This window comes from Thermobia domestica, chromosome 6, assembly GCF_964235325.1.
Source record: "Thermobia domestica chromosome 6, izTheDome1.hap1.1, whole genome shotgun sequence".
NCBI classification, from domain to species: Eukaryota; Metazoa; Arthropoda; class Insecta; order Zygentoma; family Lepismatidae; genus Thermobia; species Thermobia domestica.
Window position 1 is genome coordinate 70,480,588 of NC_137459.1, and position 25,472 is coordinate 70,506,059.

Consider the following 25,472-nt stretch of genomic DNA (forward strand, 5'->3'; position numbering starts at 1 on the left):
AATTAAAAAAAAAATCTTGAAATTCGGTATGCTTGTGTGTTTTTGTTAGCGTTATCTAAGCAAATCACCGAAAATGAAAATTACCAAAAGTGAATATTTTTAGTTTTTAAAGGATCTATAGGGGGAATGGAGAAATTCCCTTGTTATTTAAATGGGCGTTTTCTTGGGATACAAAATCTTAGTTTTAGATAGTTGAAATAACGAAAACAAACTTGAAATTTGGTAGAAATCGGGGGTCAGGGGGCAAACCCCCAGCTGGGCCAAATTCAGAAAATGTTAAGAGCAAATGCACGAAATTCACTCTTGATGCAAAGTGTGATACATAAGAGACCCGAGGCCGTAGGCAAACGTGGGGGTCTGGCGGTGGAGCCCCCAGCTAGCCAAAGGCTATTTTACTTATATTGTGGGTTCCTTATTGCAATACATTACTATCGTTTTCCTTTGATTAACTTTTATTTTAATTTCTCTCAAATAACCTATTCTGGCATTTTTATGAGTAATTCTAAAAATGTTTAATCAACATTTTTTTAGTCAAGAATATAAATGAAATTAAATCTTTATTATGAAGTTTTACTTTGTGCTTGATGACATTAGAGGATAGAAAGGAGATGAAATACTGTCATCAGATACTTTCCGTTGGAAGTAGGCCAAAATTTCGAATAATATAGCCATTAATAGGCACCTCGTTCTCTGGATCCAGATTTTATAATCTCCCTTGTACAGATTTGGAATCATTACTTCCTTCTGGTAATACGTACTTACTATTACAATTGAATGGATCGATTGGATAAGCGCAAAGTCCAGTGCTTAGGAATAAAGACCTTGAGAATGTTTTCTTGAATTCTAAGACATGATCTAACTTTTGACTTGTAACCTATTTCGAGTAGTGTGAAAAAGTTATCAAGGGTTGACTGTTATCTTTAACCCTTAATATTGGGAGCCCGAGTACGGACTCGACACTTATTGCCTACGCTATGGGCGGGATTTTGAAAATGCTTACTCTAATGCAGTCTTTAAAAAAATGGCATTGCTCTGCCACTTATGATATTCTCTTTGTATTTTAAATCGAAAATGAAATGAAATCTTTGAGTTTTACGTCCCACGATTATGCTGGTTAGGTTAAAGGAGACGGTGATGATGAGTAATGAATGAAATGGTGGAATGAAGAAAGTGGGAGGAAACTGGAAACCCCGAGGAAATCCTAGCACACGGTGTTTGTCCACCACAAAGTTCACTTGGCGGAGGCTGGGATCGAACCCGGGACCCCAAGCAGAAAAGGTGAACGCTCTACAATTGAGCCACCGCGGTCCCTACTTTAAATCGAAGCGTTAAAAATTTTAATAGCAGGGTATTATTTAAATACCACTAGTAGGGTAGTGAAGTAAGAACTTAAACATTGGCTTGAAGGGATAAGATAAACCAAACTTTGGTAAGAACCTAATTACACCAAGAAAAAAGTCACTTCCTCTTACAGTTTGTTTCGGTATAATTGGAGTTATACTGGTAACACGTAACTAAATGATCCACCATCACTGATGAATGGATAAAGTGAGTGTTGGTTACATGGAAACAGTTTGTCTGTATAAGTTAAATGAAGCATGTGATAAAGTGACAAATGGGGTCCAGTGTGTTTGGGTGTTCATACAATAAATGAAATTCCCCGATTTGCTGGTGTATCAGAGCTGAGTGTTCACCATATCTTCGCACGCGGTTTATAACTAGCGTGCGAATGGAAACAACGTCAGAACTGGAGTCAAAAAGAAGCCCTAACGTAGAAGAAAAGCCAACGAAGTTCACGTCTGATCATGGAAAATCATTTCCTAACCTGACAGAAATTTGTATTTTCACCGAAATCGAAAGCAGGTCTCTCATCCAATGGCACAAAAACTCCAAATATTTAGCCACCAGAAAGATATACACTATGTTATCAAAAGTATCCGGACACTCTAAAAAACATACGTTTTTCATATTAGGTGTATTGTGCTGCCACCTACTGCCAGGTACTCATTATCAGCGACCTCAGTAGTCATTAGACATCGTGAGAAAGCAGAATGGGGCGCTCTGCGGAACTGACGGACTTCAAACGTGATCAGGTGATTGCGTGTCACTTGTGTCAGAAGTCTGTACGCGAGATTTCCACACCCCTAAACATCCCTAGGTCCACTGTGTCTGATGTGATAGTGAAGTGGAAACGTGAAGGGACATGTACAGCACAAAAACGTACAGGCCGACTTCGTCTGTTGACTGACAGAGACCGCCGACAGTTGAAGAAGGTCGTAAAGTGTAATAGGCAGACATCTATGCAGACCATCACACAGGAATTCCAAACTGCATCAGGATCCACTCCAAGTACTATGACAGTTAGGCGTGAGCTGAGAAAACTTGGATTTCATGGTCGAGCGGCTGCTCATAAGCCACACATCATGCAGGTAAATGCCGAACGAGGCCTCGCTTGGTGTAAGGAGCGTAAACATTGGAAGATTGAACAGTGGAAAAACATTGTGTGAAATGACGAATCACAGCACACAATGTGGCGATCCGATGGCAGGGTGTGGGTATGGCAAATGCCCGGTGAACGTCATCTGTCTGCGTGTGTAATGCCAACAGTAAATTTCGGAGGTGGTGGTGTTATGATGGTGTGGTTGTGTTTTTCTTGGAGGGGGCTTGCACTCCTTGTTGTTTTGTGTGACACTCTCACAGCGCAGGCCTACATTGATGTTTTAAGCACCTTCTTGCTTCCCACTGTTGAAGAGCAATTTGGGGATGGCCATTGCATCTTTCAACACGATCTAGCACCTGTTCGTACTGTACGACCTGTGGCGTAGTTGTTACATGACCATAACATCCCTGTAATGGACTGGCCTGCACAGAGTCCTGACTTGAATCCTATAGAACACGTTCGGGATGTCTTGGAACGCCGACTTCGTGCCAGGCCTCACCGATCTACATCGATACCTCTCCTCAGTTCAGCACTCTGTGAAGAATGGCCTACCATTCTCCAAGAAACCTTCCAGCACCTGACTGAAAGTATGCATGCGAGAGTGGAAGCTGTCGTCAAGGCTAAGGGTGGGCCAACACCATATTGAATTCCAGCAGTACCGATGGAGGGCGTCACGAACTTGTAAGTCATTTTCAGCCAAGTGTCCGGATACTTTTGATCACATAGTGTATATAAACATTTAAAGCATCTATTACACATGTCATTGCTCAGGAAAATGCTAATCCGAGAATTCTTTTTCTTTTCTTGATTTGGAAAAAAAATCGATTACAATAACAGCTACCAACTTAATAAATTGTTTATAGGAACTACGGAAATATTGCAATCAATTATAAATAGTACAGAAAAGATGAATAACTTCAGTAATCAGTTGTGTGATTTCATGATACTACTACGCAGACACATACATTTTATTCTGCTAGCATTAAAGTTAACGAAAGATGAAAACCTATAGAAGGATAATTTTGCGGTCTGAATTATATGAATACGAATGTTGAAAGTCGAAACGCGCTTATCAATATAAACTATTCGGCTACTAAAACTTGAAAGAACTTGAGAATGAATAGATTTGTAGAAGTAATAATACAAATCAGATTGTACTGGCTTCTCACAGGACAGGATACAATGTAAATCTTCTGATTTTGAATATTGAATTCATTTTTTAAAATTATAGGCGTAGAGTTATTTTGTTACCTGACGATCATCTTTTCCCCTGGGTGGTTCGAACGGAATCTGTAAAAAAATAAAAAAAAGAGAGATAAATTGAAAATTAGTTTGCTTTCGAAAGTATTAAGAGACAAAAATTCATTCGATACAAGCGATCTATAATGACGTGTTTAGGAAAGTTGAAGCTTGTCTGCTATATTGGAATTTAAACATTCTACGAAAGTTCCTTCCTTAGCCTCTCTTGTACAGGTTAGATACTGTATATTACCATGCAATGTACATATGGCATTCGTCTATATCACCATCATTTCATGTGTGTAAAGTACACATTATTACCGTAAGTATACAATGTATCTACCCAAAAGCCTTGATATAAGCAAATAGGAATCCGAAGTCTGTGGTTATTGTTATGTACCAGAGGAGAGTACAGGAAGTGAAGCGTACCAGTTATAGAAGAAAATATACATCATGCAGGAGTTCGTACTTGGTGAAACCTTTTAGTAACATGTATGACATGGTATTCTGTAAGTCAATGATGCCATCTTGTGGTATGTGGTAGTACAATTTAACAGTGCTTAAAATAATGGTTGTTTGCGGATCTATGTGACCATTTGTGGAACTGACATTGTTACTCCTTGCAAGGATAAACTAATGGCGAGACATATAGATGTCTGAAAAAATTTAATTAAACTACTCGCTGAGCTAAACATAACCTTTTATTAAAAAAGAATAATGTGTAACCGTGTTATCAGCTATCATCTTTGACTTCAACAAATACTGTTCGGAGTAAACGGTACAGTTACACGTTATAACCTTTTGAACAAAGTATTGCTTTGTTCATCGAGATATTAACCGAATTCAAGTCGATAAAAAGTAGGGATGGACATAACCGGTTTTTATAAAAGCCGGAAACCGGTTTCTAGAAAAAAACGAAATCCAAAAACCAACATTTCGGTTTTCTCCAAAAAAAGCGGTTTGATTTTTCAGCGTTTCGTTTCTGTTTTCTTCAAAATAGGTTCAGCTTTCACCGAGGTTTTTAGGCTTTAGATTTGTGGGCTTTCGGCATCTAAGGCCATTTAGCCCGTCACGATTTGAAGGATAGCGTCCCTCGGCGACCACACAATCCGGGGAAAGGGGAGGAAGAAAGGATTGAGGAAGGAAGGAAGCGGCTTGGGACCTATAAGTTAGGTACCGCCCAGGCATTTGCCTTGTGTGAATGAGGAAAACCCAGGAAAACCTCATTCAGGGTGGCTGGCCTGAAAAAGTGTGTTACACATTTTCGACCCAGTGACCCAACCAGGAATCGAACCCGGGACCGCTCGCATCGAAGGCGAGTACGTTAACGACTACGCTACGCGGAGCCCTGAAACTAGTTTCGGTTAAAACTTTTGGAAAACAAAAAATTATTTCTGTTGAGATAGAATCGGTTTCCGAAACACTATTCTGATAGAAATAGAACAAATTTTAGAAAAACCGGAACCGGTTTTGAAGAAAACCGAAACCGAATACGGTGATAAACCAAACCGGTTTTGGAGAAAATCGATAACCGGTATCTGGAGAAAACCGAAACAGTTTTTTTTGGAAAGTTTCAAAAACCGGTTTTGGTTTTCCTAAAAACTGAAAACCGAAAAACCTGTTTTTGTGCCACCCCTAATAAAAAGACAAAGCTAGTTGACATGGAAAATGTTACATATGTCTCCAAAATCTAGCCTTATCGGTTGAATTCTATCTCAAAGTTATTCTTGTGCATTTTTAAGAAATTTATTTGTGACTTATATGCCCACTCAGGAGAGGACTGGCTCCATGAAAGGAGCGGAGGTGCAGATGTTTTTGGAGGACGCTAGACCAATTGTTCGGAACACTCAAAACTGAAATTTGGTGCGGTTTCAATAAGATCGCTATAAGCTGGTGAAGTAAACGTCATTTCTGCTTCTTGTTCAGCTAGCTGGTTACAAACAAACCAGCTTTGAGCGGGTTATATGAAGTTTACACGGTACTCGCCTATGAAAATGATTTGTTTCGTTTTTGGATATAACCGTAACAGTTTAAGAGGTACATGCAATGTTTTTTCCCCCCAAGAATGAAATTAGAAATATTGTACCATATAATATATTAAAGAGAAACAAAACCAAAGCCACATTAAAACAAGCGATATAATGATTAATTACTTATTGGGCGAACAGATATATCTCAATCTTTTTTAAAGAACACTTTCTCTCCTTGCATATTCTGAAAGATATAAATTAAAATACACATATTTTTACCAAAGCTCTCTTGTTTGTTTGTTTGTTTGTTTGTGACATGTTTAGGCCAATTTCGCTGTTTAATATATATTAATACTCAGAACACTGTAAAATCGTTTCTAAGTAAACTGCTAATTGAATTACGCGTTTAAAGGCATACTATAATCTTCGAACAGTGCCTGTCCCAGCATGGAGTGTGATACTCGCTTGCCTCCCCTCTTTCCGATCCTCACCAGCGTAAGTTCGATAACAATTTTACCTTTGTGGTTACATATATGTGTAAAAATTTGAAATTCTTAATACAATTTAGATTTGCAGGCAATGGATGATTTTAAAATTGGTAAATCGGCGTTACACATATATGTAAGACAACCGCATTTAAGTAAACACAAGCTAACCTAACCGTACCTTACCGCACCTTACCGCATATGAATGTTGGTAAGAGTATAGTACAGGCAACATAGTAAAATTTAAACCGAACTTGTTAATTTGTCTCATTTCGTTTGACATAAACTATAATTGCTCCATCCTATCGATCTACGCTAAGTACGCATGAAAAATACGGGATATTTTTTTAAATTTATGTCTAATCTACGAAAAGAGCTCTGTGCAAGAAAATTATTTATGTAGAGGGAGAACATAGAAACAACGTTAAAAAATGTGCCATGGTTACTAAGAAATTGATATACAAATTCACTTGTACTGATTACTAGTAGTATTCGTAATTGTATCCTTTAAAATACATTGGTTATTCTTGCGCTGAAGCCTACTCCTTTGTTCCGAATATCTGATCACTAATTTTATAAAAATAAAGTTTCTTCCATATTAAACACTTTCACTGAAGCTAAACAAACAATATGACAGAAGTATATAGCATAAACATTTTCAATAATTTTGATTAAACTCAATCTAAAGTTATTATTAAGGGGCGATCGCTTGCTGTAAGGCAAGTTATTGGCGATTGAAGGAATTAAAATGTAGAGTGATTTTGTTTCATATTATTATAAATATAGCCTTCCTATACGTATAAAGTAAATATATTCACTGCTATTCGTGAAAAATGTCGTTTTTTTTAATACATAATTTTAAGTTCGTCTTTCACAAGACTCACAGCTGCCATATACAACGAGGGGTGGATCCAGGACGTACTTCTGGGGAGGGGCGGTGGGTTGTAATACTGCTACTTAGAGCTACTTTCAAGAACTCCAAACTCTGGGATGGGTTTTATTTATATATAAAATAAAAAAAAAAATGTTTCCTGTTCTGGAAGGGGGGGGGGGCAATCGCCCCGATCGCCCCCTGGATCCGCCACTGCATACAACGCCATTGAAACTGACTTAGCAACCACCTTAGCAACAGATTGTTTGTAACCAATATGGCTGCGCCCAGTAAAATTCACAGCAGACGACTTCAGCAGCGTATTCCATTTTGATTCTTGTCATCAACCAAGCGACTATGACTAGCACATTATTCATTCGCGCTGTTGTCAGTCCTATCTCCAACCTTATCTGTGCACCCCAACTTTGAGCAGGGTAACGCACATTTCTATTTGGTATTCGCCTTTTCGAACTTCATAGCTAACATCTACCTCGTATACATTGTATGATTCGAACGAAATTTGCAACACATAATTTGATTCTGTATAATTGATGTTAATTATAGTTTAAAGGTCACAGTACACCAACTATAATAAGTAACAGCCTGAATGTAGTATCTGTAGAAGACATTATGATAATAGTTTGAAGTCCTTTGAGCAATACGACGAGTAGAGTATGCGTGGCAGAATAACGTCAGTGAATAATTTGTTATAGAATATCCTGGGTTCGATCCCAGCCCCCGCCAAATGAACTTTGTGGTGGACAAACACCGTGTGCGTGGGTTTTCTCGGGGTTCTCCCGTTTCCTCCCACCTTCTTCATTCCACCATTTCATTCATTACTCATCATCACCGTCTCCTTTAACCTAACCGGCATAACCGCGGGAATAAAAATCAAAGATTTCATTTCATTTCATTTTTTGTTAGAGAATAAAATGGTTTCGTGTATGACTGTATGAAAAAAATCAAGTCTTTCAGTTTAACGTTGCAATTTATGCCTGTTAAACTAAGAAAACAATAATTAAAGCAAATGAGTGATGATGGAAGAATTAGTGGAATGAGAAAGTGGGAGTACCCCGAGAAAACCCACGGACACGATGTTGTCCACCACAAACTTACTTGGCCGAGCATCGAAGCAGGAATCCCATGTACCAGAGGTAAGCGCTCTACCACTGAGACACTATGCTTCCCTTCATGACCGTATAGAGGGCAGCCAAGTGCCAAATAGTTGTTACGGAAAATAACCTACGCGTCAGTACGGACATTTCAGTGGTTTATCGGTGGTGTGCACAATGGAAGACAAAGGGTTCCTACTTCAGTTATGCCAGTTCTGTGCTCCGCGGTTTATAGAGAGGGCTGAACAAAATGACTGTCCATGACGCCCGATCAGGCAGAATACCGACCACAATTATAGTCTGAGCCTCGTGGTCCCTCATGAGAGGATATTTACACGATACGAGCAATTGTTTGAAGGAAATCTACATTCTCACAAATTTCTTGCATGATTTCTTATGATACTTCCTCATCGTTGATAACATCTTTGACCAAGTTGAGATGCAAGTCGAGATGCAGAGGCGACGAAAATGGAGGCTAGAGGTATTCAGCAAATATAGTCATTTCAATATCGGACACAGTAACGGTAGTGAATGGACATGTATGTATTTCACCATACCTTGCGTTATGATATGAGAGGGGAATCCCACTCAGCTCTGGCTATCATTTATGGGAAATATGAATGGGACCGTGAAAGCACCAACCATGGTTTCCGAGTTAAGGTTACTTTCCTGTATTCCATATTCCAGCAGTATATCTGTCCAAACAGTTGTTTGTACAGCCGCTTGGAGTTTTTACATGCGCTTTAAAGTGATTAGTATTTATTTTGAAATTCTGTACGGTATGTTTGGAATGTTGCTTGAACGCCATAATACGATCATTACCACCTGCTATCACTTTCATTCTGTGTAATAACATTGGACAGATCTGTAAATTTCTAGTGAGTATCCTTAAATGCAACCACCTGTGTATTTGAAATTGAAAAACGTAGTCTGCCTGCTAAAAAGTATTCCATTTGTAATATAGTGTTTGATTTCTAAGCTTTGAATTAGATAAATATTTTAGTGAAAACCGTGAAGGAATGTAGAGTAGTGATATATATACATACAAAAGTGATAATCACACACAATTGCTTAATTTTATCAATATATAATTATTTAATACAAATTATACTTTTAATCATAACATATCGTCATTTCCTTACCTGTGGAATAGTCACCTGCGAGAACATTGGAGGAAACTGAAAATAAAAAAAAAGAACTTTGGTATAGAATTGTATTAAATTTAGAAATTTTGAAGGACACTTTTGTGATAGTGAGATCGAAATGTCTAATAATACAGAGTGGAAAGAAATCCTCACACAACCAAACTCGACCCAAAGACGCAATGTATGATGCATTCTTAATGTTCAAGAATGAGTACTTAATATGTGTCACGCACTTAGTGAGTAGAATATATGAAGAGTCCACGGGGAAAAAGGGGGATGTCCATTTTTGGGCGAAATTTGGAATGCCATCTTGTAGAGCACATTGAGTAGTTTCATTTAATATATCAAAAAGAGGGAAAATGTTTACGGTTAGCCGTTTAAATAAATGGAAAAAGGGGATATAATCATCACTTACAGAGGAAAAAGGGAGATGTCCATTTTTGGGCAAACTTTACATTTTTATGTAAGCAATGTCAGATAGTCGTTTATACGACGTTGACTATCAATCTCTGTACCTCATTCAAAGTTAATGAACCTTTGTACCTCACTTGTTCTTTTTGCTCACTCTCCCATACTAGATACTGATTCGAGGTTGAAAGTATATTTCCAAAATTTTCATTGTACATTAAAGTACTAGGTTTAATTGGTTGAGAACAGTTTGAATAAATGCTATAAAATATGATCAACACGATAATTATTGGTGAGATTTATAAGATCTTTCCCTCTTTTATATGCTCTGATGGTAAAAGGCCTGATGGCATGACCTTGGTACCGTGGAAAAATGGAAAAGCACTAGTCTGGGATTTCACATGTTCCGATACGTTTGCTCCTTCCAACTTACCCCATTCTTCAATTCAGGCAGGTCTCGTCGCCGCTCACAGAGAATCAGACAAAAGACTAAAATACTCAAACCTATTGGACAAATATTGGTTTGTAACAGTAGCAATAGAAACCAGTGGGTCTTGGGGTCACGAAGGATTTAATTTAATTAATGAAGTTGGTCATCGAATAGCAATCAAAACTGGTGACCCCCGAGCTACTGCATTCCTTTTCCAACGTATCAGCATCGCCATCCAGCGCGGGAATGTGTCATCGATCTTAGGCACATTACCTCCTGGTAAAGAACTGGACGAGATTTTTCTTCTATAACACACAATAAGACGGAAGGAGACATATCCGAGGAGGCTGACAACCACTTTGACTATGTTCATGAAGAATGTTTTGAATTCAGTTTGGATAAATATACATTGTTGGAAGTCATGGCTAATACCGGGAACTGTATTAGATCGAATAGACTACAACATAGAACAAGTCCAAGTGCAGGTACAAGAAGGACTTCAGCAGCTGCAGAAAGCAGAGAAACATCAGAAAAGAAGTCGGAAAATGATGTGTGTTCTAGGAGTGGCAGCTTTTACAATCTTCTTGATGGTGCTGTTGATTGTGGTGAAATCTTAAAATGTTTTTATTTTACTAATTGTGCTTTGAACAAGACTGAAGAATAATTAATGTATTAACAATGTAATTATATAATATTGTTACATATTATATATATATATATATATATATATATATATATATATATATATATATATAAGGTAAGTTACCTCTTTCGGAAGAAAAATAGCAGGATCTGCAAGCTTTGTAGGTCTTATGCACTCCAAATGCTCAAACCTTCTATATGGAACTCCCAAAAAGTAATTAGCGGAGTAAAGGCGAATAAAAACGACAAAGGATGAATACAATCTATTTTTTTAATAATATCGTTTATAATTTAAAAAAAAAAAACAATCGTCTCTTTTTTTCCATTATTTTGCCTGCAATAGAACCCTCTTTCCACATACAAATTAACCTCATATCATTTTTTTGTATTCTTTTACTTATAATAATATGTGTTGATAATAAGATTTTGCAAGTTAGTTTTTAATATAATAAAGAACTTGTAAATTAAATTTGAAGCATTTTCCACGATTAGTTTAGGAAATAAAATATTTTGAACTTCAAAAATCGTTTCCTGAAAAATTAGTAAAAATGGACATCCCCCTTTTCCCCCTGAACTCTTCATATCTATTGAACATGGCTATGACAAATGAAAATATGAAAGACTCAATTGAGGCAAACAAAATTAACATTAAAATGGAGGATTAGTGATTAAAATCTGCACCTTCCGTCGGCATTACACTGAAATGTTCACTATTGGGATATGAGAGAAGATCCTTGAAGATTCTGGGGGTAGAGGTTGTTCCATGATAAAGTGCTCTCTATTATTCGAAAGAGGTTGATAAGATCACACTATTGTTTTGGCTTATAACATCTCTGGTTCTGGGAAAGTTTGACATCTGATTGTCATGTAAATTCGCTCCGGCCAAACTGCCTGGAAGTATGTAGGTTGCTGACCAAAACTTCAATTTTATTCACAAAGTTGATCGCTGTTTAGTTGCTGAGCGCCAGTTAGGGTTGCTTATGACATATTCATAAATTAGGTATTAACCATCACTGCAGATTTTTATACTATACATTGTGTAAAATGATTTTGGCAGTGATCAATACAAATAATTCTACGCCAATATTATATTCATTGGCAATTGACACGAGATTCTGTCCATAATATCAATGTGTTTCAGTATGATGAAATCATTCCAAATTTATAATATTTCCAGGTATTTCTGCAACCCCTATTACTTCTTGGCCCGTGAAAATTTGTTTAATAAAGTGAAGTTCGTGTTATGTTGACAACTGTGCATTCTATTATTTATTCTTTTGCTATGAGTTCCACGAATAACAGAGCGATATAGGTTAAAATCTTGTAACTATAAATGAGTTGTATTTATCCTAATTGAATTCTAAAATTATACATATCTTTTGAACGATTCAATAGCATCAAGTAAATAGTTTAATTCTCTGAAGGGTGATGACCTTTTGTTGCATCTGTCCTACGTTGCCGTGTTTTGGTTATATATATATATATATATATATAATCTGTGAACAGAAAATGACATATTCTGTAGGTGGTGGTTACGTGCTTACGAAAACATGACTTTTTTCTTTTTTTTTTTCCTTTTCATACATACTATATAATGCGTTATATAGGTATGAGTGGTAATAATTACCAATACATCTATCACGTTGTAAGTTCAAAACTTGGATAAGTTGCTGACATTCTGAACTTATTTTTACATATATCAGATTACAAGAACATATCAGTATCACAAATTTCCTGTTATAAACATTCATAGAAACGTATTTGAAACATACATTCAAAATAAGTTAGCCTTCAAATACTAAAGACAAGAAATACGAGTGAATGTGACATCAGAACAATCCTCATCATGTCAAACGTTTCTCCTAATTATAGGTAATATTCTACCGAAAGTGTGGTTCCAAATATTTTTCAATGGGATACATTGGGCATTATATATGTTTAGAAGTTTTAACTTTTAAGTATACTCATAGATCAATGGGTTCACATTATCAAAGTTATCATGAACCACGGTTTGTTTACATAATGATAAAAGTTTCTTTACATGTATATATAATGTATTAATAATGTATATTTTTGGCAATGTTTTACCTATCGAAGAAGATAAGATGGCCTCAGAAATTTACAGAAATATGTACCCAAGTCTTAAACAACATTACCATTTTCCTGACAATTCAAAAATTTGCGGAGGAACGCTGCTTCAGAAACTTGAGAAGAGTGCAACATAGTACATGTATCACATGAAAGAGAATAGACCCATCCGTGGAACCATATGCTATAATAAAGCTTCATAATAGAGGATAAATTAGCACAACCACCTCCCAAATTTAAACTTTTAGGTATGTTTCACCCATTCAAGTTAGTAAAATAGATCACTTAAACTTTTCGAGATACATACATTTGTCCTTCACATTTCTACCAAATTTATTATTATTATTATTATTATTACTATTATTATTATTATTATTACTCTTATTATTAATTAATTAATTAATTTATTTATTTATTTGTAATTTCCAAAAGTTAAGAGGTTACTCTTTGCACCCCTCTCGAAATTTAAAGAGTGGTCTAACGTCTATATAAAATAAAGAAATGCACGAAGATACTCCTCCTCAAAAATATTTTTAACAAAACATTATAGTTCATTATAATACTATATCATCACCATCATCATCATCATCATAGGTATTCTGCCGGTGTTGGCGGGCCACTTGCTGCAACTGAGAAGCTTCCATGCTCCATGGTCTTCCGCTAACATCTTCGTTTTCGCGTATGACTTTTCTGTTTTGATATCGTACATTAATTGTAGCCTCCTTCGCCCTCTCCTCTTTCCTGTCACCATACCCTCTACAACGTCCCTCCTGATACACTTCCTTCTCAGCCAATGTCTCAACCAGTTTATCTTCCTCTTCTTAATAATGTCTAAAATTATTCTCTTCTCCCCCACCATTTCTAAGACACTCTCATTTATTTTCCGTTTGTCCCAGCTAGTTCTCTCCATTCTTCTCCACATCCACATTCCAAAGGCTTCCTCTCATTTTTAATCATTTTTGTGCAATGTCCACATTTCTGACCCATACAGAGCAATACTCTACACGAAACATTTTGAGCCTTTTTCTAAACTCTTTATTCAAGATGCCAAAAAATTGTTTTTTCTTCCTCCTAAAGACTTCTTTAACCGTTCCTATCCTTGATTTTATTTCACGTTCACATTTCATATCATTACTAATAATACTACCCAGGTATCGAAAAGTAGTCACCTGTTCTAGTTTTCTCCCTCCTACTTCTATATTTGACGCCGACTGTTTCGTTCCAATCACCATGGCTTTTTCCTATTATTTATTTTCATCCCATATTCTTCACAACTGTTTCTCAAATCTCCTAACATCTTATTGATTTTCTTTTCCGATTCTTCAACAAGTGCCATGTCGTTTGCAAACCGTATAATAATAGTATATAGGAAATGAATAACTTTAAGAATTAGTAGTGTGATTACATGACAATTCCATAAATATACGCACACATTATTCTGCTAGAACTGAAGTTAATTAAAATTGAAAATTTATAAAAACATAAGTGAGTCGATGAGTGAAATAACGAAGAATATTCCAAAAGTATAGAAGAATCAGGTTAGGAATTTCTTTATAACTAAATATCCAATCTTATTAAGTTTATATAAGTCGGATCCAGGATTTTCTGAGGGGGTGCACCAATAACTACCAAAATAACCAATCACACTGAAACTCTTCCAAGTGACAATATTCTTTACCCCTCACCCCCTGACAACGCTGATGCATAGAACGGGGGGGGGGGGAGTATTTTAAAGAGGGTCGCAAGTGGTATTCAGGAAACAATGTTCTCTCCTCCTGCCTTCTGTTTTCTTTCCTACTTGAAAACCTTATATTGTTTTGGTTGGTGAATCCTTTTCCTTCAACCTTCAGAAAATCGACTTAAAACTATTGCTTTTACAAAGCTCTGCTTTCTTTTAAGGCGCAAACAGAAACATCATGGCAGAACGTTTCGTAGGGTGTTCCTATTTTTACTGCTAGCTTGTCATTTTTGATAGTGTATGTTTACAAAGCAGGGGGGTTGAACGCGCACCGGTGCACCTCCTCTAAATCCGGCTCTAAATATATATACATATATTTTTGTATAAGCAGCTATATTTCCGGTAATCAGTTTTGTTTTTCGTTTTCCAAATGTAAGGTACTGTGAAATGTTCATTTTATTTCCATTCACCGACTCAATTTTTCTAGTTGAATTGTAAGGATAAGAAAGTTAGAAGAAAATATCAAGATTAAACAAACTCAAAGCTAAGTAATAATAATAATAATAATAATAATAATAATAATAATAATAATAATAATAATAATAATAATAATAATAATAATAATAATAATAATAATAATAATAACAATAATAATAATAAGTTGAGAAAAGATATTTGGATGGTAGAAAAGACGAGGAGGTGTGGACCTAAAATTTGAATTGGTTTGGAATTAACCATAATTTAATACGAAGCTTTTGTTTTTCCATTATTAGGAGAGACTGGGGCTGGTTGGCAGCAGGGGCTGGTTGACGTAATGCATATAATTCCTTCATTAACTAACACAATGAGCTGTTGCTGCTGTCATAACAGAGCGACCTATGGATGTAGCTGCCACCTTCATATTGAATTTGTAACTTGCGGATTATGGCGTCTATTAGATAAAGAGTGTTTTTGCCAGTCTGAAGTATTTTTTTAAGTTCTCCATTACATCACAGAATCGTCACTACCTGTAGTATAGAGGTAAGTATTATAATATTAGTTAGATCTGAACTTTATTTTTATGGATATTCAAGCAATAAAACGTAAATGCCTGAGTAATTACAACTTTGTTGCACAACATGGGCTTTTGGTTATTTGGCGTATAGCATTTGGGGTTGATTGGCGACCAACCCCGTGTGGAATTTTATTTTATTTTACTTTTATTGTCACATTGTTTGTTTTATTGTTATGTTGTTTACAGTTCTATCAATCTTTTACTTCAATGTTATAGAATAGCATGCACGTATTGGATTACTGTCAAAATTTAGAAGCCGAGATAAGACTGGATTTCGGAATCTGAATTTTCTGAATAGGCCTAACTCTCAGGATGAAGAATATTTTTATGTGCTCTTTTGTTACAAAAATATAGGCCCAGCTATTGATTTTTCTTTCTTTGTGTAAAGTGGGAAATAAACTGAGTTTCTTGATAATTCAGCAAAAACATATCTTAGTTTCTCTTAGCTACTTTGCGAACAGCAGGAAATAAACTGTTTCTTGATAGTCCAGTTATTTTAATTACATTTTGAAACTAGGAAGAATTAGTCTACATCAAATCCTATTAAAACTGATGTGATTTGATAATCTTATAGCTTTCAATGTCATGACAACCAAGCTAGAATGAAAGAAAGAAATTTTTCTTTTAAAAGAAAGAAAAATTTATTTCTCGAAAACTGTAAGCAACAAAACAAAACTAAAATTTAAATTTATTAGAGGAAACATTGGTTTGTCAGTACACATCCATTACATTGCAATACAGTGCATTATCTGCTTATGAAAAAATAAAGAATGAAAAGTTCGCCAACCAGCCCCTGCTTCCCCTGATTCTTCAGATTTTAAAAATCATGTAAGCAGTTACTTACCACAAAATGAAGTCCACGCATGATCATTGTTGTTCCCTGTACGAATGGTCCCTGTATATAAAAAGAAATGCAGAAATAGAGTGATTTCAGAAGTATTATGACACATACATTACTTTGTTTATATATAGTTAGTAATTAATATTCATTATCTTTTCATGACAACCCTTAAGCTTAAGCTCGATACTATGGTAAACCACTTTCCACAGCCCAAGACGGTATATTTACGGAAACAAACGTTCTCAAATTTGGCTCTGTATTGGTTTTCCCAAAGTCGACACCATGCAAAACCATTTTCTCGTACTTGAGAATGTGGATTTATGTACTACGAGTAGTGTAAAAATCCTGAATCAAAATGAATTGATTTTTGTGCTTTACTGTAGCCAATATTTTGCTACCAACCCACTATAGAACTGAAGCAGAAGTTGAACAAGTACACGATAGATATATTCTTTAAAGAGAAAGCTCCAGTTGTCAAACTTAGTATCCTTAAATCCAAAGATTTAAATGTTATAAATATACTCGCTTTCTTAAGAAGAGACGCTGTCCCTCTCTCGCTCTCTCGTTGCCATATTAATTAATTTCTTTAGTCAGTGATACTCAAATCCCTGACAAGGGAACATTCCGATTTGGTGAATTCAATTGCTGAGAATGATTGATAGCAGTGTGGATTGAGAACCAAAACAAACAGAGAAAAAGATGATGTTTACTGCTATACAGGGTTGGGGGATAAATGGGGGCAAAGTGCGAAGGTAGAACGTAGAAAATGTCTAGTAATGTCATGTTAATTTTGAAACGAGTAGAGGGATTGAGGTCAAATGTTGGATATGGATAATGCATATAGAGGTCCAATGAATAGGCGTAATGTGAATCATGTGGGACATCTGAAAAGCCGCCATGTTTGACTTAGCGCAAGAGGGATATATGGGAAAGGGGTTATGTGTCATATGGCTCTTAACGCACACCGTCTATTGAAATCAATAGTGGTCAATACAGTTTGAGACCCCTGTAACAGGAGGCGTTCTACACTATGGCAACGTATCAATACTGTCGTAAAGGTGATGTGAATGAGGAACTAGATACCCTTTAGTATGGTCCATGAGCACGTTGTATGCACGAGGGTATAAAGATATAGAATCGAATCCTGGAACATCAAAAAGAATGTTTGCAACGTGTAATGGAATGAGTAGTAGTTCCACTGGATGAATGATGCCATGGCCTCCTGCACAGATACCTGTCCCATTCAGGGTTCTAATATATTAATTACCCCCTCTAACAAACGTGCTGATTGTAACACTGGTGGCTCTTCTTAAAACCAGTTACATACAATTAGCAGTTAAAACACTGTTTATATTACGCCTATTCAGTGAAGCTCTATATGCATTTCTCATATCCAACATTTGACCTCAATCCCTCTACTCAATTCAAAATTAACATGTCATTTCTAGACATTTTCTATGTTCTATCTACACACTTTGCCCTCATTTATCTCCCACCCTGTATACGGTCTGCCAATAAACACTCTCCTTTTCTCTGCTTCTTTTGGTGATGAATACAGTGCTAGCAATCATTTTCAGCAATTGAATTTACCAAATCGGAATGGTTCCTTGTGAGTGCTATGTCCACCAGCTCAAGCATCACTTCCAAAGGAAGAAAGAAGGTTTTCCGCTATCTCCCTCTGTTTTATCATCCATATCGAATTTTGGTGTATCGATTTTACTATATCACCAGGAAATCAGTATCATTTGGCCCTTGGCCTCTTTTAACTCTTTCTCCCGATGATACACTTTGAATGCGTGCAAGCTTATAACATATACTTATCCTGTGACATAAGAGCTCTTTAAATATCTAAGTTCATAAGTTTATGCTAAACTGAACTCCCTTATGGCTATATGCTTAGAAAAAGTGCCTTTGACGCGGGAGACAATGGATTGAATCATCATTATTTAGAATAAAATGTTATAAGCATTTATAGCAAGGACTTTATAACATCCCTGTGGAAGAATAATTTTGCGGTCTGAATTGTATGAATACGAAACTTGAACGTTGAAACGGGCTTATCAGTATAAACTATTGGGCTACTATCACTAAAACTTGAAAGAACTTGAACTACGAAGAAAATGAATCTTTCGTAGAGAAAAAGTAATACTAACAGATGTGTGACTGGAGAATTGTACATAACAAACAGCAATAACAAGACTGTTAGAAACAATAATACAAATCACGATTGTACTGACTTTGAGCAGGACAGGACACAATGTGAGACTTTTGATTTTGAACATTGAATTCCATTTTTTAAAAATTATAGTCGTAGAGTTATTTTGTTACCTGACGATCATCTCTTCCCCTGGGTGGTGGTGGGGGTAGTGCAAACGGTATCTGTAAAAAAAATAGAAATTGAAAATTAGTTTGCTTTCGAGACAGAAATTCATTTGATAAGGCAATCTATAATGACGTGTTTAGAATAATTGAAACTCGTCTTTGCTATATTGTAACTTAGACATTCTACGAGTTTTTTCCTTATCCTCTCCCGCACAGGTTAGATACTGTGCGTATGTTATTCGTAAATATCATCAACATTTCTTATGTGCATGTGTAAAGTACAATTTATTACCCTAACTATACAGTGTATGTATCCAAAAACCCTGATATTAGCAAATAGTAATCCGAGACCTGTGGTAATTGTTATGTACCAATGCATATGAGAAAATACACCTCATGCTGGAGTTAGTACTTGGTGGTTCCTTTTGGTAACATGTATATGACATGGTGTTCTGTAAGTCAATGATGACATCTTGTGACATGTACTACTTGCAATTTAAGAGTGCTTCAAATAATCGTTTTTTTGCGGATCTATGCGACCATTTTGAAATTGACATTGTTTCACCTTGCGAGGCTAACAAGACATATAGCTGTCTGCAAAAATTTAATTAAACTACTCGCTGAGGTAAACATAACGTATTATTTAAGAACGAATGTGCAACTGTTTCATCAGCTATCCACTTTGACTTCATCGAATAATCAAAGTGAATAGTAGGCGAAGTTGTTACACGTTATTACCTTTTAAACCTATTAAAGCAAAAACTCTTAATTTTCAATATTGATATTTATTATCTGGATTATTTATTATTATCTAGATCAACGGTTCTCAATCTGTGAAACACGTTCGCGTTCGACTGAATTGCTAACAGAACGTTAAATATTATCGATAGATTTTGTTATATGATTTTTTTTTATTTTCGACTCATTAGCTATCAGCCCTCCCGGTGGTTTATTTCACGTACATGTAGTGATGTGAGATGGAAAATTTTCCGCGGAAAATTTTCCATTTCCGAATATTTTTCGGAAAATTTTCCTTTCTAAAAAATATCAGTAATCAAGTAACAATTCCTCAGCAATCATAAAATTGGTTGAATTCATGTACAGAAATGTTAAATAGTGAAAAATCGTTTAAAGAATCTGAAAATTTTCGTGGCTCAGACAATTTTCAGTACTATGTAGGAACAAATTAAACAATTTTCATGAATCGAAATATTTTCTGTCTTATATGGAAAAATTGAAGAACATTTTATGAGTCAAAAAATTTTCATCATTTTGAAGCAAAAAGCAAAACAACTTTTTGTGAATCGGAATTTTTTTTTGCTCTGTAGAAACAAGTGAAAGGAATTTTCATAGATCGGAAATTTTTTATCACAATGTAGAAACAAGGGGAAAATACTTTTCATAAGCCGGACAATTTTGCATATTATGTATATTGATGTTAGGTGGAAAATTGCCCACTATATTTAACTGAACATTCAGCTACAAAATTGAATTTCTGTAGAGGAAAGTTAGTCAGCAACAAATTATAATTTTCCAATTAGCTTTCGGGAACCGGATAATTTTTTTAATATTTCAAGTTGGGAAGTAAAATTTTACACAGCGTTTCTCTCTCTCTCTTCATCTGCGAGCTTCTTCGTTGCTAAGCGGTTAGCATATGCGCCTTCGGCATGGAAGACCTGGCTTCGATTCCCAGTGGGAGCTCATGTAGTTCGGATTTCACGTTAATCAGTTGGTCCCATCTTATATAATCTCGCTGCTGAAAGAAACGTAAAACTCAAAATCAACTCAATTCAACTCCTCTCTCTCTCTCTCTCTCTGTGTGTGTGTATGCAAAGTGCAGAGAACAGGAGTTCGTAGAGTACAAATATCCCATTCTATTATTTAAAATTTCAATTTATTAAAAGTCATGAATATTTTCCGATTCATAAAAAGATACTCCACTTATTCCTACATCGTTGTTTAGCCGTAAAATTTATTGGTAATAAATATTGTCTTAAAAAGTTTCATGAAGTGAAAATCTAACGATTCTTCATTTCAAGAATGTTTCAAAACTTCAATGAGTTCTTCCCTCAGAACCCTCCTTTGATCTTACAATATTAGATTTCGTCAGTTTAATACGCATAAGACGGTTTTCTCATAGCTTTACTACTTTTATAGATTTACATACTGCAACATTTATAAATAAGTAGATATAATATAAAGTGCTTACTGTAAATTTTTGACTACCCAAAATTCGAGTTTAAGTAACTCATGAAAGCAAATACTGACCATTTTCTGGAAATAAACATTTATTTATTCATATATTCATTCAGAAGAGAAAGTGAAATATAACTAATAAGGAAGCTGATTTGTGTAGTTGTTCTTCCAATAAAATAATAAAAGAAACATAAAAAGCAGCACTATTAGCGCTGCGTTTTAATTTACAAAATTAAAAACATATTTCTTTCATATATATATATATATATATATATATATATATATATATATATATATATATATATATATATATATATATATATATATATATATATATATATATATACTTGTTCTATCGAATCGTCATTATTTCTAATACATTTTTATACATAATAATAGTAGTTTTACAATACAAATATCTGCTCTAAGATGTTGATTATACAAACTTCCAATATTGAAATTATTACTTACGAGTGTTAAACACAATAAAATCATTTTCTGAAGATTATGAAGATTATTTTCTGTTACAAAAATAATCTTCATAAGGAACTTTTATGTAGTTATTTCATTACATAGGCAGGCCTACATATAAAAAAGTAGTGGAATTTTCTGTTTCTGAAATTGATAAATTCACAAAGGTTTCTTTTCAATTTCTTGTTACATTTTAAATATTGGAATGGGATATTTGTTCTCTACGAACTCGATGTATGTTCCCGGCATTTTACACACACACACACACACACACACACACACAGAAATACTATGTAAATTTTTACTTCCCAACTTGAAATATTAGAAAATTTCCTGGTTCCCGAAAGCTAATTGGAAAATTATAAATTGTTGCTGTCTAATTTTCCTCTACAGGAATTGTATATCTCAATGAGCAGTTAAATATAGTGGAAAAATTTCCACCTAACATCACTATACATAATATCCAAAACTGTCCGGCTTTTGAAAAGTGTTTTCACTTGTTTCTACATCGTGATGAAAATTTTCCGATTCATGAAAGTTCCTTTCATTGATTTCTACAGAGCAATAAAACTTTCCGATTCACAAAAAGTTGTTTTACTTTTTGCTTCAAAATGATGAAAGTTTTCCGACTCATAAATAGTTCTTCAATTTTTCCATACAAGACAAAATATTTCGAATCATGAAAAATTGCTTAACTTGTTCCTACATAGTACTGAAAATTGTCTGAACCATGAATACTGAAGAATTGTTACTTGATCACTGATATTTGTTAAGAACGGAAAATTTTCCGCAAAAATATAGAAGAAAATTTTCCACCTCACATCACGGCTAAACAACGATGTAGGAATAAGTGGTGTATGTTTTTATGAATCGGAAAATTTTCTGTTTCAAAATTTTCCGGAAAATTTTCATCACTGCGTACATGTGCCTTTGGTGCACGTAGTCCATCTTGATGATAAAGATCTTTGTCACTGTGTCGCAAAATGTGCACTGGCTGAGTTACCAGAATGTACATGTTCAGGCAATATACTGTTCTGTAAAAGATTGACCAATGTCTTAATGTAATCATCGGACACCAAATATGACAAATAAATAAATATCAATCAGTGATAATTATACTGTTTTGTGCAAAAGTTGTAATATGTCAACTTCATGACATAATATCAGTATATAACATAATGAATCAAAACTCCCTTTTGACTACATGGTTAGTGTATGCACCTTTGCCGCGGAAGATTCTGGTTTAATTCGCGGTGAGAGCTCGTTTGGTTAAGCTTTAGGTCTCCGTTCCATATAGCCTCACTGTTGAACGGAACGCTAAATTCAAATCTACTCCACTTATTTCGAGCAAAATTTGGTATTGCAATACCTCACGCTGAAATCTTCACTTTAAGTGCAGCATCTGTGGGACATAAGTGTCCAAACTCGCGAGTTCGGCACCTGCAGTTAACCGGGCTCGGGATCAATTATTGAGCAAGAGTACAACTGAGCCCGAGCCCCAACGAAATAAGTTAGCGCGAGCCCCAATGAAATAAATGAACACGAACCCAGTCGAGAGAAGTGAGCGCGAGCCCAGTTGAAAGAAGTGAGCGCGAAACTAGTGCAAAATGGCTATCTATGCTGTCAGGCGTCTTTAAGAAATGCGTACTTTATGCAACGTGCAAAGCTTCTATTATTGGCGGGTTGCAGCCTTATAGTGCATGTTGAAATATTTAACCCATATTTCCCATCCTAAGTTACATATACGAACATACCAATGTTGTTCTAGTGGTTAGTGTGCGTGCCTTTGCTGCATCTGGTTCTGAGTTCGATTACCGATCTAAGAGTATTTGAACGCATTACAGTGGTTCGGATTCCATCCAAGTCTTATAGAGCGTCAATGCTGGAAGCGGACGCAAAACTTCAACAAACAACAATTTCCTCGTACCATATGATCATGTGACTCCTTACAGGAAACAATTGCATGGTCTTAATCATGAAATATGTCGTTCTTGCCAAAACTTAATTGAGTTATACGAAGTTTGAAGATATCTCAGCATGAGTACTTGCATCATCAATTTCAATTCTTAGGAATCTTTCGCTCCATACAGATACAGATATCTTCTCGTTAAACATCACGTGTGTTTTCGCGCGTAAAGCGGTTTTGCCGTATAAAAAGCTTTCGGTTATGGAATTCATGCTAATCCAATGAAGATTGGTGATATTTAACTTTAAAAAATTCTGCGTAATATTACCCTCTCACTTCGCTTTAGCCTACCCAACACCTGTTTCTTGCAGACTTCAGAACTAGAATTTTATACTTTATTCGTCTATTTCCCATGTCCACGTCTATTACCCATCTTAAACGTCGTGCTGAAAGCTATAATCTGATATTTTGTCTAAGGCGACTGTACTTGAATCTAAACCACCGGGAGGGCTGATCGCCAATGGTTCGAAAAAATAAACAAGAGTCATAGATCCTCAGTTCAACCACCCCTTCCCAGTGACCACCATGGATTTACATGAAACGTTGTACACACAAGCTGGACAGTATCAAGAGATAAAATGCCAAGTTTTAAAGCATTCCTGTAAATAAAACCAAAGTTATAATAAGATGTGCACCACAGTGCGTAGACCCAATCTTTGCCGAAATAAGCAATGTTGCCCGCGGCACGTTTTCAGTGTCTCACAACTTTCTCATTATGAACGGCATCAAAGTGAAGTTTACGGGGTTTACAGAACTAAACGCAAAGTTTGTACTAACAGGAGAAGTTTCGTTTCCCAGCAAAAATTTGGATGATATATTCATTTAAAAGAAAAAAAAAAGAAAAAGGAAAAAGAAATAATAAAATGTAACAAAGTTCAGCATTTCTTTTATGGCAATAAGACAGTGGAGAGAGGAGAACCTCTACCAGTTCTTGGATACACCATCTTGCCGACTTTCAAACAGGGTAATAACAAAGCTGTAAGCTACTTACTTTTGTTGTAATTTAACAAGGAAATTCCAATGAAAAGCAAAAACAACAAAAAATACACAAGTTGGCAACACTGCAGCACAATTCTGATAGCTCGTACGAACTTCTATACTTGCATACATGAATAACATATCATATTGTAAATGTCATATAAATTACATCTTGTTACTGCAAGGTATGTGGGAGTTATGAATTTGTAAAACGTAACTAATTGATTTAAATCTCGAACAGCAAAGTAATGCACCAAGTCGCCGTGGTGCTCTTGGGAGCGCGTTGGATTGGGATTCGAAAGGTTCGCCGTGGGTTCTTATTTTGCGGCCAACTATCCTGACTGATATTTCCAGTGTTTCTCTCAGTCCTACCAGGCAAATGCCGGGATGGTACTTAGCATACAGGCCCTGGTCGATATTATCCGATTTTTTTTCTTTTGTAATTTTATTATTTTTATCTAGTGTGAAATGGCGTGTGAGATGTACGTGGTGTCTGTTAGCAAATAAATAAATAAAAATAATAAAGTCGACAATTGATGAAATGTATAAAAAACTGTGAATATTTGTAATGTACAGGGTGGGCCAAAAGTCAGGTGACAGTCCTGTAACAGAAAAGTCTGTTGGGCTAGAAGTTCACGTTGGTCATAGATGATGCGTAGGGGTGGGAGGACCTAACAAGGCATGTGACCACCACGACTGCCATCTTGAAGTACGCCATTTTGAATATCACTTTGTTTTTTAAAAAAAATTGGAAGGTAGACATGCGGTACATGCTTTTCATCAGGAATGCAATGCTGCTGTCCATTTCCTCCTATCACTAACTGTTGATGAATTATGGCCAGTTTTATCGTTGCAGATTCCAGTGACTTTACGATGGTACTGGTGACCTAGGAACGTATTGAGATCATCCTGATGTGTGGAAATCGCAGCTCGCGTGTGGTGGCATTTAATTCACTATACCCGAAAGGGAGCCCATATCCTACAAAGGTGTGGCCAAACTCATCAGTAGATTCCGGGAGACGTGTTCTTTAAATATCAGACATTGCAGTGGTCGTCCGGAAACGTCTACAGGTGAGGAAACCACAGTTGCTGTCCTCGGATCCTTCAGTAAAATCTTCCAATTTAGCACATGGCGT

General features: G+C 35.8%; 1 protein-coding gene across 4 annotated transcripts in view; it reads right to left on the reverse strand.

The window, feature by feature from the left end:
• Positions 1 to 25,472, reverse strand: part of LOC145687684 (uncharacterized) — a 131,598-nt gene that overhangs the window by 36,794 nt on the left and 69,332 nt on the right. For all 4 annotated transcript variants that reach the window (XM_081761142.1, XM_081761140.1, XM_081761141.1 and 1 more), the window contains 4 exons: positions 18,732 to 18,782; positions 16,407 to 16,457; positions 9,260 to 9,295; positions 3,692 to 3,730 (listed from right to left, as the gene is read on the reverse strand). In XM_081761142.1, the coding sequence (XP_081617268.1) occupies positions 3,692 to 3,730; positions 9,260 to 9,295; positions 16,407 to 16,457; positions 18,732 to 18,782 (177 nt within the window). The remainder of the gene's footprint in view (positions 1 to 3,691; positions 3,731 to 9,259; positions 9,296 to 16,406; positions 16,458 to 18,731; positions 18,783 to 25,472) is intronic.